At 47.8% G+C, this 17,294-nt stretch overlaps 1 protein-coding gene across 1 annotated transcript in view; it reads right to left on the reverse strand.

Annotated features, from left to right (window-relative positions):
* The window catches only part of LOC133350751 (paralemmin-1-like), a 101,061-nt gene extending 89,262 nt beyond the window's left edge, over window positions 1-11,799 (reverse strand). The window contains exon 1 of the mRNA XM_061565476.1: window positions 11,523-11,799. Within this exon, the coding sequence (XP_061421460.1) occupies window positions 11,523-11,527 (5 nt within the window). The 5' untranslated portion in view covers window positions 11,528-11,799. The remainder of the gene's footprint in view (window positions 1-11,522) is intronic.
* Between the last annotated feature and the right edge of the window lie 5,495 nt (window positions 11,800-17,294).

Below are 17,294 nucleotides of genomic sequence, written 5' to 3' on the forward strand. Positions count from 1 at the left end.
ACCTAGTACGATGTGCAAAAGCATTGCCACTAAGGGAGACAAAGGCGGCCGGGCGTGGTGTTGGCCACCCCACCCCCTCGCGTGCCGTGCCGGCCTTCATAATTTCGCTCTCTGATATAATTTGCCCCAGCAATCTGTTTAAAGGCTATGCAGGGGATCTTTGTCTTTGTTTGTGCGCGTACAGTACCTGTGTATGCACGGGTTAGTGCAGTGAATCGTGATGTCGGTGACACGTGGCATCCAAACAAGTTCTACACCTCCCCCTAGATCAACTCAGCCTTAAACGGGAACCCGGTGCCAGCGATTGAACATCAGCGCCGGAGAGACGAAGTGAGGCTTGGCTCGATCCTAGACGCACCGCTCCACCACGTGCGCTCGCCAATAGCGTGGGGGCAATAACATTTGTCTTTTGACGGATTCCCGAGGAAGACGTAGAGGAATTTTGTTGTAGAGGTGGTGAGAGTGAACGGCATCAGCTCTTAGTTCGCGAGAAGCGATCGCGGGATCTGTCGAATTTCGGACGGTAAAAGTCGCGCGAATGTCACGTGCAGCGAGGCGCAGAGCGCACTCGCCGCGGCAGGAAACCCGAAGATCTGCGAAGCGCTTTGGCACAGATGTCCAGTGCGGGGGCAGGTGGTCAGCAAGTTGCATTAACGAATTACAACAACGAAATAACGATAAAAGAACAAGATAGAGAAGGGATAAGTCAAGTTGCTATACATAATACTTATAAAGGATACAAAAAATGCACAAATTCACATATATTTATATATTCCTGCCGATTCGTCAAAATATATATGCTCCAGAACAGCTATTGTACCAGCAGTCTGCATGGCTACACAGAGGACACGTTGACTTGTGTATAAAAGTGATGTAGATCACACTACAGCCCATCGATATTTTGGAGTTATTCCAACTTAATATTTCTGCACTTAAATCAATCTAATAATTTTTAAAAACTAAATAGGTAAGCAGACAATGTCTCTTTCACGTATCCGTCTCTCCACGTTCATAGATGCAAGTATTTCTTGCACATCCCATCGTCCGCACGGCCTTCTGGGAGTGCGTAATCTCAGCAGCATTGTTTCAAGACGTGCAAACTCGGAACCGGTTTCGACGCACAAGGGTCGCGAAAGCAGAATCAGTCTTGCTTTGATCAAACCCTGGTGAAACTGCCAATATCATAAAAAGTCTGGCCAAGACGGGGCTGTGATTGGAGTGCTTGTGGGAAGTTGGCTTAGCTCATCATCCTGAATAGGGGCCATTAAAATAGGTATTACTTTGTGCGCATTCAAAAATGGTCAATGGAACAAAAAAATGACATTTGCTCCGCTCGCTCGCGGCTCGCCGATGGGGACGCTGGGTGGTAGTGGCGTTGCACGTGGCCTCAATCCAGCAACGGTGGAGGGCATCGGCGAGAGTTGGCGGATCACCGCACAAATGTCGTGAAAATCCGTTCCCCGTGAGCGTCAAGGAGCCATTCGTACCCTGGCTCGGCAAGGTTCAGACGAATATCACCCGTGCACCTTCTGTACGGGGATCGAGCGTTGCTCCCACGCACACGCTCGTGTGGTTGCACCGGGTGCCCCGGTTTCCTCCGACATGTACAAACACTCAACAATTGGCTGATAACATCTGAACACAGTAGAGGACTGCAGCACTTGGGCAATTGCGTGGTAACGCCGGCTCACTGCCTGGCTGCCTTCCAAGCTCGTCTGTGGTTTCTCAGCGATTGTGAGACGCAATTTACATGAATGACGACGCTACTGTTAAAATTAACATAATTATTCTTATTATTAGGAGTACATGAGCGAAGCTCCAGTGGACATTTAAAGAGGGATACACTTTGGCTTTTAAATCATAAAGGAAGTCAAATAATCGGATTATGTCGTGAAATTTTAAAAACAACCAAATGTGGGGCTAGAGGCTGAATAGACACTATGTAACAAGATTTTTGTTCCTGGGTAGTAAGTGTTATTTTCTAATTGCATATGCCTAAAACGTATAGAAAATGGATATGAATCCACACAAACTTTGCTTTTGTGACCAGGACTTTACGTGAAGGAAAGACACAAATGCACACCACGTTTTCTCATTGAAAATAGTTACATTTCAAAATATCACTGTCCTGGTCAAAAAAGTAAAGTTTGTGGGGAATAATAGACATTGTCTTGTACTTTTGAAGAATAAGCAATTGGAAAATAACACTTACTACCCAGGGACAAAAAAATGTGTTATTAATGGAGTGGATTATTAACTTTGATTTTGTGTCCTGATCACGTTCAAGGGCCCCGCGCTAAATGCTTTCAAGCTATCAATTCCGGTTCAGTGATTCTGCACTTGCTCTATTACTATAGTACTATACCGCCTTCAACTTTTATGAACGACTGGATGTTTAAGGTTAGCGATTTGTCGTATTATCTGGCTGTATAGCCAATGAAAAAATACAATTACTTTACTATGCCAGTTAAAAATGTGTCTTTTAATTTTCGATTTAAAGCTTTCGTGACTGCAGGGATTCATCTTCTTGGTTCTTTCGGTAAAGTCTTATTTTATTATTTCCCTTCTACGTGACTTTACCGAAACAACCAAAAAGATAATCTTTAAATATTTATGTGTTTTTTTTTTTATTTCGCATTATAACATATGCTGTAGGCCCTGCACTAGCTTAATGCGATATGTAAAAAAAAGTAGCAATCGTAGAAGTGCATTCATCAACGTGTCCGATTAATCACTCCGGCATCCCAAGGCCATTGATGGAAGTGCAGGCTTGCAATGATTGCTGCCTGCACCTCGCTCCGGGCTCCAGGCGCGCTAATCGATAGACATTAGGGCCGCTCGTTGTTTAATTCACGAACACGGTCCGACTTGCAATGGGCAAAGAGGGCTGGGTTAAGACGCTGTTACTGCACCGCCAAGCCCGGCGACCCGTGCTCACACGCAAATTTGATGGCTTTGAGATGTTAACTACCTCGCCTGGTGTACAGGAGGTCGTGGGTTCGATCCCGACCATGACGCCTGCTGCTGTATATTTGGAGTTTGCGTGTCTCTCTCTCATCATCATCACGTTGGCTAGGAGATGTTAACTACCTCGCCTGGTGTACAGGAGGTCGTGGGTTCGATCCCGACCATGACGCCTGCTGCTGCTGTATATTTGGAGTTTGCGTGTCTCTCTCTCTCCCTGTGGTCACGTGGCGTCCCCACTCACCCGCGTTGATGATTTTTGCTCGAGCATGTCAATTAAATCGTCGTCGTCTAATGTTGTATCATCGCCAAAGAATGCGTCCGATGTTGTATCGTCATTCTCGTGTAATGCGTCCGATGCGACATCGCCACGTGATGCGTCGAGCGTTTTTACGACGCCTGCGGTGCATTCACGCGAATGCATTTAGGCGGTGCACACTTCAATGCGTCGAAAAAAATGTTGTACCCCCCCTCCCCCCCATGGCATATTACGATGCATTGCAAACGTTGAGAACGATTTACAACATTTAGAGGGAAATGGGCCTTTCTCAGGGGGCCCACACACACACATGAGCACGATTTAGACTGAAATGTCACAAAATCACGTGGTGGGCTTTTGTCAATCCGCTATTGGATGTCTTAGAGGGGATGTGAAGAAGGGGTATACCCCGAAACGTCGCTTTTTATATATCATCGTAAATTACACGTAGCATCATAACCAGGAGGATTTCAACACAAATCTGGCTGTCGCCTGATGAAGCTAGTTGTAATTACTGGTGAAACGTCGTACTCACATTGTAAATGTCGTGGCTTTGCTCTCCAACACAACGGTGTGCTGTACTAGTATACTACACTATACACTACACTATGCACTAGTGCTGTACGAGTGACGAATTGGCCACGTTCTGTTTACGTGACAACTCTTACTAGTTGGCTGTGTCGGGTGGTGGCGGGTTTAACGACACATTTATATATTTACGCGATCTAACCCAAACAAACACCTGTATTATGGAAAGACGTTGTTTGTCGATAAAAATGTAAAACACACAAAAATATTCACGAGTTTCCATTCCCACAGCAACACGGAGAACCCAGCCTCGCCGGATGCTGCAACGATCATTCGATTCTCCCTCCACATCTCAACAGTGACAGACACCGACAGGCCCCGGGTTTCTCCGAGTGCTCGACACGGCTCCAACAGAGGCTGCGCAAACGTCGGGGATGGGTTGCTCAACCTCCGTTGGCGGCCCGAGTGGAGATTCCACATTCCTATGGCGAGAGCCAGCGTCAGACTGTAAGGCCCATGGAACCTAAGCAGTTAAAACATGTAAAAAAAAAATTACGAAATGATGAACGAAGCAAAGTGCCGAATACACCGAGCATCTTCTTGTTTCCACTGATCGTAAAAAAAGATATCTGTCTGCTTATATGTCTGTCTATATGTTTCTGGTTCTGTGTTTAATCTCTCTCTCAAATTTAGCATTCTCAGGAAGAACGTAATCAACCAGATAGGGTGTTGACTGTTATGTTATCCGACTCTCTGTTGTATTACATTACAATTCTAAGTATACTAGATTTGTGTTTCTATTTAATTTATACCTGATGATGATTGCTTGTGTTGCAATCGAAACGTCGTATGATGCTAGTATTTAATTTAATTGATTATTTTATCTTTATACGTGACTTTACCGAAAGAACCAAAGAATAAATAAGCAGCTGTTTTTTTTTCGAGAGAGAGAGAGACCACAGCCCCAGTCTACGAGAAGCACCAAATTGTCAATCCCGTAATGCGGAGCTTGTGTGTGTGTGTGTTTTATAATAAACGCTGGAGAGAGGTAAGAATGACCTGACCCTGACCAGGGACTGAACTCGTCCCCCTGCGAGTTGAGGCCTCCGCTACAGCACCACGCCCGTGTCCTGCTCGGCAGCTATACGAGGACAACCGAGTGGGTTATTTTACCCCGAGGGCAAAAAATTAAATTGACAGCATGGATTATAATAATTATAAAAATCTTCAGTAACTTTATATGCCACCCTTTCCTAAGAGCTATTGTGTTTGTAGCTCTTGTTCATTATTATTTTTGTTGGGGGGGGGTGCGGTGAGAACATCGCGTCTCGAGTGAGACGGGGGGTGAGACGGGGGGTGGGGTGGCACACAGAGACGCTGGTGACGTGCGCCAGACGAATTGTGTCACGCGAGGAATTGTGTTGAGTCTGTGAACGTGGTCGGGGGAGCACATTCACGGTTGCGTCAGTGAGCACGCGCGCGCATGTGTGCGTGCACGTGTGTGTGTGCGCGTGTGTGTGTGTGTGCGCGTACGTGTGTGCATGTGTGCGTGTACGGGTGTGTGTACGTGTGTGTACGTGTGTGTGTACGTGTGTGTGTATATACGTGTGTGTGTACGTGTGTGTGCGTGTGTAGGTGTGTGTGTGCGTGTATGTGTGCGTGTGTACTCGTGTGTACGTGTGTGTGTGTACGTGTGTGTGTACGGGGTGTGTACGTGTGTGTACGTGTGTGTGTGTACGTGGTGGGGAGCGGTAGTGTAGCGGTTAGCGCGCTGCGCTATGAACCTGGCGACCCGCGTTCGATTCCCGCTCACGGCTAACACCAGTGACGATTATCTGAACCGGTCCTGGGCCTCCCCTAGGTCGACTCAGCCTTAAATGAGTACCTGGTGCGGTGTGTAAACATCGCCACTGGGGAGACAAAGGTGGTCGGGCGTGGTGCTGGCCACCCACCCCCTCGTCTACCGTTCCGGCCTTCATAGGTGCTCGCTAACAGCACTTGCCCCTACAGTCTGTAGGCTATACGGGGGATCTTTGTCTTTGTATATACGTGTGTGTGTACGTGTGTGTGTACGTGTGTGTGTACGTGTGTGTGTGTGTACATGTGTGTGCCGTGCCTCAACAGACTACTGAGACTATACGGGGGATCTTTGTCTTTGCCGTGCAATGTGGGGGCGGTAGCTGCCGCTACGAACCCGGTGGGACCCGAGTTCGATTCCCGCTCACGGACAACGGCAGTGACGATTATCCGAACCGGTCCTGGGCCTCCCCTAGCTCGACTCAGCCTCAAATGAGTACCCGGTGCGGTGTGTAAACATCGCCACTAGGGAGACAAAGGCGGCCGGGCGTGGTTGCTGGTCACCCACCCCTCGTGTGCCGTTCCGGCCTTCATAGGTGTTCGCGTGACCTCCCGAGGGCGTGACGCTTCGCCTCGATTGGAGTTTGTTAGTAATAATAAAAAAAAGCAAATCAGGTGATGGAATTCAAATTCTGTAAAAAAAAACAAATAGGTTGCACTACTTGTGAAACCTCGAGTCGTGCGTCATCGGAGAGTTTAACACGTAGGAGGCTTTCGTGACCAATATCATCCATAATAGAGTGTTTTTGGGTGAGATCGCCACGTAAATATATTAATGTGTCGTTAAAACCCGCCACCACCCGGCACGTAAACAGAACGTGTCGATTCGTCACTCGTACAGCACTAACCGGTGTGTTGGAGAGCCAAGCCACAGCATTTACAGGTGGACTTCTCCACAAATCTGGCTGTCGCCTGATGAAGCTAGTTGTAATTACTGGCGAAACGTCGTACTCGAATTGTTGGGATCTAACGCACGACCTCCTGCACACCAGGCGAGGGATCGAGCGTTGCTCCCTCGCACGCTGTGGGTTTTCTCCAAGTGCTCCGGATCCCCGCCACATGCTCATTGATTCGCTGAAAACATCTTCATATGTAGAGGACAGGAGAGCTCGGGCAATTATTGGTAGCGCCAGATCACCGCCTGGCTGCTGCTGCTGCCTTCCCTAAGCTCGCTTGTGGTTCCTCCTCCGAGCGCCTCTGAGTCGTCCTCTGTCTCTGTCTCTCTACGAGTGCGAGGAGTGAATTCCATGCGATGGCAGCGCGTAACAAGTTGACGTTATTATTCAATGACTATTGCTAGCACAGAGATTATGTAATAGAAGCGATGTCGCATTTTCTGAGCAATCCGAAAAAAAACATTAGCATACACAATTTTATTATCTGAATTAATTTGTTTCCTTGCATTCATCCAAAAAATTGTAGAACATATCCCCAGTGTAGGATTAAAGTATGTTCATACTTATCCAAGATTATATAAATTAATCCAGACTCACACCCATGTTCGTATTCTGTGTGTGTGTGATGCTATGCACAATTTGGGTAAGCTGTGCATTGCGTCATGTCGTTGACCACGTGGGTCTACGTGTTTGTGTTGCGTGGTGGTATTGCCCGCGCGTGTGTGCTGTGTGTGCTGTGCGTTGTGGGGAGCGGTAGTGTAGCGGTTAGCGCGCTGCGCTACGAACCTGGCGAGCCGAGTTCGATTCCCGCCCACGGCCAAAATCAGTGGTAATTATCTGAACCGGTCCTGGGACTCCATTAGGTCGACTCAGCCACAAACGAGTACATTGTGCGGTGTGTCAACATCGCCACTGGAGAGACAAAGGCGGCCGGGCGTGGTGCTGGCCTTTTTGCGCCTTCATAGGTGCTCACTGACAGCACTTGCCCCAACAGTCTGTTACAGGCTATACGGGGGATCTTTGTTTTTGTGTGTGGGATATCCCTGTGTGCACAATGGATGCACGCTGCGTGTGTGTGTGTGCGCGTGCATGGTGGTGGAGGTGGATGCTGCTGCTGCCTATGGGAGTCACCACACCCATGCCATGCCTCAGCAGCGGCAGCACGGGCGTGCATGCTAATTGACGACGCGCACGGGTGGACGCAAGCAAAAAACAAAGATCCCCCATATAGCCCCTAACGGAGCGCTGGGGCAAGTGCTGCTTGTATGCACCTACTCAGGCCGGCATGGCGCACGAGGAGTGGGAGGTGCACCGGCCTGGATAACGCCCGGCCACCTTTGTCTCCCCAACGCTGATGGTTATCACACTCCGCACTAGGTTCACGTTTAAGTCTGAGTCGACCTAGGCGTGTCCCAGGACCGGTTCGGATATTCGTTACCCAACACACACACAAGCAACTCAATGCACAACATCAGCCGTGCCGCGAATATCTTAACGCATACTGCACCCCAATATAACATAGCCACATCCGTGAAGACTGCCGATGTATAATCACATCCATGGAGCCTACGGATACAAATTCTGTATTTGTATATATACACAAGCCATACATCCCATATAAACACTGCAGCCTTGCTGCCAATGCATTGCATAGAGAGTGTAGGTTGTTGTGCATTCCAATACTCTCTATACCATAATCACACTGTGTGGTTCTTTCAGTCACGTAGGTAGAAATAAAATAAAACAAATCACCATAGCCACACCCGTGAACACTATGGATACTGCTGTACTGAACACAAGCAGCATGCCAATATAATTATTCTCACACCAGGCATGCACACCTACGTGTACTATATTACAGGATGACATAATTAGAACACCACATCACATGAAAAACTCATTTACTTGATACAGCAAGCGTGTTGTGACGATGAATTAGTTTTCATTTACTTGATACAGCTATCGTCCTGTGACGATTCCACCTGAAAACGGAAGCTTGTGTTGCCTCCGAAACGTCGTGATTTTTATTTTATTTGTATTTTATTTTACGTGACTTTACCGAAAAAACCTAAGAATATGAAACCTTGGAAAGACGAGAACCCGGAGATTAACCCCCCATGCGTACGAGGGGATACCACTCAACGTTTCGCAAGCGATGGATCAAACGCAGCGCCTCCAATTAGCACGGTTGGCTACGTACGGCGTGAAGGAAGTTCAACATCGAGTGCATACCGCACACGCAAGAAAGGCAGCGTGTGTTTGGGTATGAACGCCTCGTAAGTTATACCCTACTAGCATAAAACAACGGAAAGCCATTCGGCATATATCATGTGCAGTGAAAAACACCCACACAGCATGCAAACTGCAATGTCCATCGATATCACCAGCACAAGCTGTACCCACTTGTAAGCACACACTCTACTTCCAAACAGCGTCGCTTGCGCATGAAATACACGCGCTAATATATGCTCACCTAATAATGGGATACTTAAACGTATAATTGTTTTTTTAATACACGAGAGATGTCATGAATATCCACTGTTGGATGAACCAGACATGGTGGAGCCGGTGATCGTGAGCGTAGTGGTGGTGGTGGTGGGGGGGGCCATAGAAGTGCAACACAACAATGTTGTTTTGCTGCAATGCCCTCTGCTGCACACTGCACGGTACCGCAACGGCAGTAACCTCTAGCACCTGTAGACTTGGCGTGGGGTGGTCCCACATACAATCGCTCAACTCTGCTTTAGACTGAATATTGGGCTGCTGCGATGAACGTCCTCACGACGTCGAAAAGCCGCTGGGTTGAGCTGCCATGTGTGAGTGGCAGGTGGCTTCCGAAAAATACTGCGAAGTTCAGTGGGTCTGACCTGGTTAAAAAAATACAAATTGTAGTTTAACACGTAAGAGGCTTTCGCGACAAATATCATCCATAATAGAGGTTTTTTTGGGGGAGGTTAGATCGCGTAAATATATAAATGTGTCGTTAAACCCGTCACCACCCGACACAGCCAACTAGTAAGGGTTGTCACGTAAACAGAACGTGCCAATTCGTCACTAGTACAGCACTAACCGGTGGATAAAAATTGTCGTGATTATTCGTTTGATTTGCTTCCGAGGTCTGATGAGATGGGGTGCATTCTGGATTCTAAATTTGAAGCTTTCGTGACTGCAAGGATTCATATTCTTAGGTTTTTTTCGGTAAAGTCACGTAGGTAAAAAATTTAAATTTAAATTAATAAAAGTAAAATAAATAAAAATAAAATAAAAATAATTTAATTTTAAATTAATAAAAGTAAAATACAATAAAAATAAATTTTATTTTATTTTTATTTTATTAAATTTTTTTACCTACGTGACTTTACCGAAAAAACATAAGAATATGCATTCTGGATTGTTTTGTTTTGTTGCCAGACTGCACAGTGACACACGGCAGCAGGACGCATCTTCTTAGCTGTGCCCGCGGCAGCTGACAGGACGCGAACACTCATCAACTCATTTATCCGGGACGTTTCTGCCCACGCGTCTCTGTTCAACGGCGATGGTTTTTGTTTTGTGTTGCGGTTAAGAGGTGTCAAATCGCGGACGCGAGGATTCTCGATACTGCTCATCCGTCTCCCACATCACCCCGCGTGCAGCCAGTGCCGGATTATACCGAGTAGCACAAGTAGCTACATATGCTACGAGCCCCGCACTTGCTTAATTGTGCACGTGTGTGCTGCCAGACGCAACGTGCAGAGCCGCTAGTGTGGAGTGCGTGGCGAGCAGGAGACGGGCGCTTCAACTTTACTGCACTCAGCTTCAGAAGCGGTCACATTCATCAGGGTCCTCTGGTGTGATCGAGTGCCAGTCGCCAACTGTTGTTCACTCAAATCTCTCTGGTCCTATGTGCTCCGAAGAGGGGTCATTGCCCGAAACGTCGCCTATTATATATTTGTATTCCCTTCGAAATCGGTTTTATTGTAGAATGTGCTTTAAAACATGCAGTGCAAGTGTGTAATATAGTTACTGTATCGACCAAAAATTTTCAATGAAATGTTTTCCATCTCTAATTAATTACTCCATAGCTTTCGATTTTAAAGCTTTCGTGACTGCAGGGATTAATATTCTTGCGTTGTGGCCGAAACGTCGTGAGAATTATTTTATTATGTTTTATTTTTATTATTTTATTATTTCCATTCTACGTGACTTTACCGAAAGAACCAAGAAGATACTCCATAGCTGTCAACCCATAGGATTTACCCCGTATTCTTGCACAGGGAAATTGAGTATTCATGTCCATACGGCGCACAGCCGTTTCAAATCGGGCAACAAATATAGAGTCTATTTGCTTGTGTTTCTCCCTTGTGATGGGACTCTGTCGGATGAACGTCGAGATGTATAAGGGGCACGGGGTGACCAACGAGGTCTGACTTGATCTGTAGTCAGCTAAGGCACTGATAATGGGTTGGCAGCGATGCTACTCGGACCCCCTTAATACTTTTAGCTGGTGCCCCCCTACTTAATTCTGACTCCCGAATGCGGGAAACCCCCTACTCCGCCCTACAAGCCACGCCCATTTGATCGCGGCGATGACGTCACCGAGCCTAGCCCATCAACCTCCCGTTCAGCGGCACGGGTGGAGACAAACGCGAGTCGGGTAATTCCTCAGCTTATCGATGAGGCGAGCCGTAAAACCATGAAATATCCGTGCAGTCCGGTATGGTGAACGGGTGCGTATCAATAATGCATGTACACGGCGTGCAGGCAGTAATGTATATAGTTGTATACAAATACATTATTCAGGGTGCAGGATATGGCAACATAGCAACAGTATTAAAGGTAACTGGGCTCCGTGCGTACGATCTACAAAATAATGTTAACAGTATACAGACAGGTAGCATCATCAACAGAATAGCATTCGATAAAAGACGCTATACCTGTGTGCATTTTTTTTAAATATAAAAACAAACCGCATGAAATCACAAATTGCTCAATTAATACAAAACGATCATGCGTATAATGACATAAATGTGACTCACTCCATTTGATGAACACGGCACTGCCTTGATAGCCGATTGCCTAGTAAGCTGTAGAATCTTCGTGTGTGTGTGTACGCCTGTGCGTGTGTGTACGTCTGTATGAAATATATTACGTACACAGTAAAATGTATAGACGTGCGTGTGTGTGTAAATGTGCGCGCGCGTGCGTGTGTGTGTGTAGGGTTTGATGTACGTGTGTGCACGTAGACGCAGAGACACGGGCTGTGTATGATGCAGCGCGCGCACACACAGGGATGGAGAGAGGAAGGTGATGAATAGGGAGGGATGGAGAGAGAAGAGAGAGAGAGGGGAGGGGTGGGCCGAGAGAGAGAGAGAGGAGTGGGGGGGATGCTGAGACTGTGTGGGTGGGGTGGGGTGTTGGCTGGGATAGCGAATGGATGCGGTGAGGATGTGTCAGGATTACAGGGCTGCTCAGCTTACTAGGCACCGGCACAATCCGTATGCTGCTACTGCTGCTGCTCATCTGCTAGAAGCAAGAATCGCCTCCTCGTCCGAGACACGCCTGTCCCTCCCTCCCTTCCTCCTTCCTCCGACTCTCCCGCCCTGCACCCCACCACCACCACCAACCCACCCCACCATGTGCATCAGCGGGGCCTGCTGCCTCTCCCTCTCTCTCTCTCTGAGCCGGGCAATATTAACCACATGCGCACTCACTCACACCCGCACGTCCTAAGGCATCCAATTCAGCCTCAGACACGCGGCTGTAACAAGGCCTTGCCTTCCATTCAAGCAGCAAGACGCGCACACAGGCATCCTAATTTCTTGCCTGCCATTGAAAAACTAAGACTCACACACACACACACGTATGATTTACCTTGCCTTCTATGCAGATATACACACATACACCTTTATGTGTTGCCACTGACACACACACACAGTGCTACTGACACACACACAGTGCCACTGACACACACACAGTGCCCTGACACACACACACAGTGCCACTGACACACACACAGTGTCACTAACACACACACAGTGCCACTGACACTGACACACAGTGCCACTGACACACACACACACAGTGTCACTAACACACACACACAGTGTCACTAACACACACACACAGTGCCACTGACACACACACACACAGTGCCCTGCCACTGACACACACACACACAGTGTCACTGCCACACACACACACAGTGCCCTGCCACTGAACCAACGACCACCGTTCTCCGAGTGGCAATGACGTCACCACGGTGCTTGTGCCAGGCTAGGTGCACATTTGAGGCCACGTGCAGTGTCGAAGGCTCGTTGGCAGGAGGTCACGGGACAGACCCAGCGGGTGCCGTGGGTTGACTGATTATTTGGCTGATGCACCACCTGTGCCCCCTACTGTGCCAACTCGCTGCGTTTTATCCGCCCGGCGCTCCGCTCGTTGTTGTGAACGTCGCTCCTCTGCCCTCCGTTGTTGCTGGAGATAATCGTCACTGGTTTTGGCCGTGAGCGGGAATCGAACTCGGGTGGCCGGGTTCGTAGCGCAGCGTAGCGCTGACCAGTACACTGCCGCTCCCCACATGACACACACACACATCTTAACACGTTGCCTCCCATCCAGCCACTGACACACACGCACACAAATCTTAACGTCTCCCATTCAACTGTTATAACACACGCACATTCTAACGTATTAATATCCTATCTATTCATGAACACGCACATCAAAATAATGTCTTGCCTCCCAACTAGCCACAGACATACACACACATACAAACATGACCTCGCCGTATTTCACATCCAGCCACTAACACACCCTAATGCCCTGCATGCCAGTCACTGACACACACGCACTATGCATGTGAACAGGACATGATGTCAGATTGAATGGCTCCCATTTAGAGGAAACCAGGATACAAAGCACTCGCACGCCGCCAGAATTCCCATTGCTGACACACACAAGCAGTGCGGTGGGCGCTCATTTCCGCTCGTGGTTTGGAGCCGGTGGTGGAACTTCCACGTTCGCATGGCCTGGACCAGGCACGGAGAGATGCGCGCTTGGAATCTGCATTGAAGGAGACAGAGAAGAGGAGCCCTTGGACGAGAGAAGCACACACGCCGGCTAATGGCATCATCCAGAGCGTCGAAGTGAGAGTGGTGCTAGAGAGAGAGAGCGAGAGCGAGAGAGTGAGCTAGAGGGGAGGGGTTACATAAAGCCAAGTTTTAAAATTTTAAATAAAAAAAAACTACGAAATGATGAACGAAGCAAAGTGCCGATACACCGAGCATATTCTTGTTTCCACTGATCGTAAAATAAAAAAAGAGAGTGGTGCTTGGGGCAGGACGCGTCACGGTGTCGTATGGGTCGGTGGCCGAGGGGTCACGGAATAGATAACGGGAGTGGCTGCCAAGGGACGTAGTTGCGTCGCGAGGAGGCGTTCCGCGTGGGAGACGGAGCGATGAGATCGACTCGCGGTGCCGCCGGCTCTGGACTGGAATCTCGCGAACGCGCAAATCCAGCAGTGGATTGACCACGGGATGACCAGGACCGTGGGCTCAAACCTGCCGTGCCAGCTGTCGGGGTTCAGCAAGAGCGTTACTGAAACAGACAAAAACAGATGCACATCACGGGTCAAACTTTCACGAAATCTAACGGTCTCATTGTGCATAAAGCCAGTGCCGGATTATCCTCGTTGCGAAAGTAGCTACATATGTAGTAGCTACTATATTCTTGGTTCTTTCAGGATAGTCATGTAGATAGAAAATAAAATTAAATAATAAGTAATAGAAATAAGAGATGATTTAATTTAATTTTCTATCTACGTGACTTTACTGAAAGAACCAATAATATGAATTCCTGCAGTCACGAGAGTTTCAAGTCAATATTTAGTAGCTACAACATATGTAGCATATAGTAGCTACTACATATGTAGCATATGTAGTAGCTACTGCATATGAAGTAGCTACGGGCCCCGCACTTTCAAGGGCCCCGCGCTAAATGCTTTCAAGCTATCGATTCCGGTTCAGTGATTCTGCACTTTCTCTATTACTATAGTACTATACCGCCTTCAACTTTTATGAACGACTGGGTGTTTAAGGTTAGCGATTTGTCGTATTATCTGGCCGTACAGCAAATGAAAAAAATTTACCCGTAAAAACAAAGTTTTTCACTATAAATCCTTTATATGCGTGGCGGCTAGAGTCCTCTCGTCCTCTGGCTTGAGATGGCTGCCACCTATGGGTCAGATGATTGCCTGGCAACATTAAGCAATTTGGTAATTAAATATTTTTAAAAAATTCCCTAAACAGTGTAAAATTTTGGAAAAAAAAATTCACAAAAATTAATTGTCACGCACAACGAGTCTGTGTGCAAAATGTCAGCTCGATTGGATCACGGGAAGTGGGTTAAAAAACGACCGAAAGATTTGCACGGTCGTAAGCAAGCAAGCAAGCACGCAAGCACACAAGCAAGCAAGCAAGCGAACTTAATATAAAGGATTTAAAAATACAATTACTTTACACCGCCAGTAACAAATTTACGTGTTTAAATAAAAAAAACATTTAGGGCCCCTTTATAACATATGCTACAGGCCCCGCACGAGCTTAATGCGGCACTGCATAGCGCGTGTCCTGACGGACGAGAGAAGGACACACATTGCGACCACTTCTTCAGCCGCGCCGCATTGCGAAACGCCAACGGAACGTGAAGCTGTGGCGGCAGTTGGAGAGGAGTCGCAGCTGAACCCCTTGGCAACGTCATCCCACTGGCGTGGAAGTCCTTCGTGTGTTTGGGATATTTTGTGGCCGATGGCCACAGCCAGAAATGAAAACAACCGCGAGGCTTTTGTGGTATTTGCTAATTGGTCAGGAAGGACCCAAATTGGCATGACGTTTTGTCTTTAAACTTTTTAAAACATTTTTTTCGAGATACCGCGCACACTAAGGGCCTTCATAAAGCCAAAGCGTTTGTGAGTTTGAAATGCATTTCACTGTGCGGATGTGTCTTTGTGTGTGTCTTTGTGTGGGGAGCGGTGGGATGACGGTTTGCGCACTGCGCTACGAACCCGGTGACCTGAGTTCGATTTCCGCTCACTGCCAACATCAGTGCTGGATTACAGAACCGGTCCGAGACCACCCCTAGGTTGACTGAGCTTTAAATAAGTATCTGGTGCAGGATGCACTAGGGAGACAAAGGCGGCCGGGAGTCGTGATGGCTATCCACCCACCTCGTGTACCGTGCCGGCCTTCATAGGTGCTGCTCGCTCACAGCACTTGCCCCAACAGTCTGTTAAGGCCACACGGGGGATTTTTGTGTCAGAGTCAGATCTAAAAAGCACATTCAGTGTCTGTTTAATCTGGTAAATATCAATGGATCCACCACTGGTTTGTGTGTGGTTAGATCGGTGGTGCAGTGGTTAGCGCGCTAACACCGCGAACCCGTAACCCTGAGTTCGATTCCTGCTCACGGATAACATCAGTGGCGAATGGGGCATCATAAACTTACGTTTACTCGGCCCTGACATAGCTGTCGTGTCTAAAACATCGTCAAAAAACACGGTCTTTGACGTATCCCCACAAGAAAAAGTCGCAGGGTGTGGTGATGTCTGGGGATCTTGGGGGCCAAGAGTGTAGCGCCAAGTCTTGGGGTCCCGTGCGACCTATCCAGCGTTGAGGCAGTGTGTCTTGCGAATGACTGAGGCTAGGGGCTGTTTGTGCGCTGGGAGAGGCATCGAGCGGTAATCATTTGAAACATTATGCCCCGCCCTTTCAAGTGGTAAGAGTTTAATTCATGGGCGGTTCGTGGGTGCAGAGACATAGCGATTTCAAATCGGGTCCAACCTTTTTAAACACTGTATATTTGCGCTTCTGCGGCCGTCTGGAACGCTCTTCCTTCCGATATTAGGAAGCCACTGGAGCTATGCACTTTCAAATCTCAATCGAATTTTTTTTATTCAGAACCCAATTTCTTGTGCGTTTAGTTTTGTTGTCCTTCCCCCGCACCTCCGATCGGCACTGTTGGCCACGTACGGTGCGAAAGAAATCACAACGTACACAACGCACATTCACGTAAAACGTTCTCTCTCTCTCTTTCTCTGTGCCGCTCATTGATGTGAAACTGCCCGTGCACAGAAAGTGGGCTCAGCGAGGGACCACCGCGGTCTGTTGGGAGTTTCAGCAGCAAAGCCACCGCTGGTTTACGTAACACCACTCAGGAAAGCAATGATTTCGGCTAATGCCTTGCAACTCAATTGCCACTCGGTGCTCTGGCACAACGCCCATTGTTAATCAAAATCACGAGTCGAGGCAGTGTCAATTTGGATCCGGGGGGTAGTGGTAATCGTGACTGGTGAGCCGGTGATGGAAATTCCACGTTCACATGGCAGATGAGGATTAATTTCCACGATGGATGCTTTCCATCTTTCGTGACTTTTAGCGTCTCCATAGACTCACAGAGACCCATTGACTTACAGAGACCCATAGACTTACAGAGACCCATAGACTCACAGAGACCCATAGACTCACACAGAGACCCAAAGACTCACAGAGACCCAATAGACTTACAGAGACCCATAGACTTTCAGAGACACATAGACTCACAGAGACCCATAGACTCAGAGAGACCCATATACTTACAGAGACCCATAGACTTACATAGAGGCCCAGACTCACAGAGACCCATAGACTCACACAGAGACCCAAAGACTCACAGAGACCCAGAGACTTACAGAGACCCATAGACTCACAGAGACCCATAGACTTACAGAGACCCATAGACTCACAGAGACCCATAGACTTACATAGAGTTCCAGA

Source organism: Lethenteron reissneri, chromosome 4 (assembly GCF_015708825.2).
Source record: "Lethenteron reissneri isolate LAM-NWPU_2019-01 chromosome 4, ASM1570882v1, whole genome shotgun sequence".
Lineage (NCBI taxonomy): Eukaryota > Metazoa > Chordata > Hyperoartia > Petromyzontiformes > Petromyzontidae > Lethenteron > Lethenteron reissneri.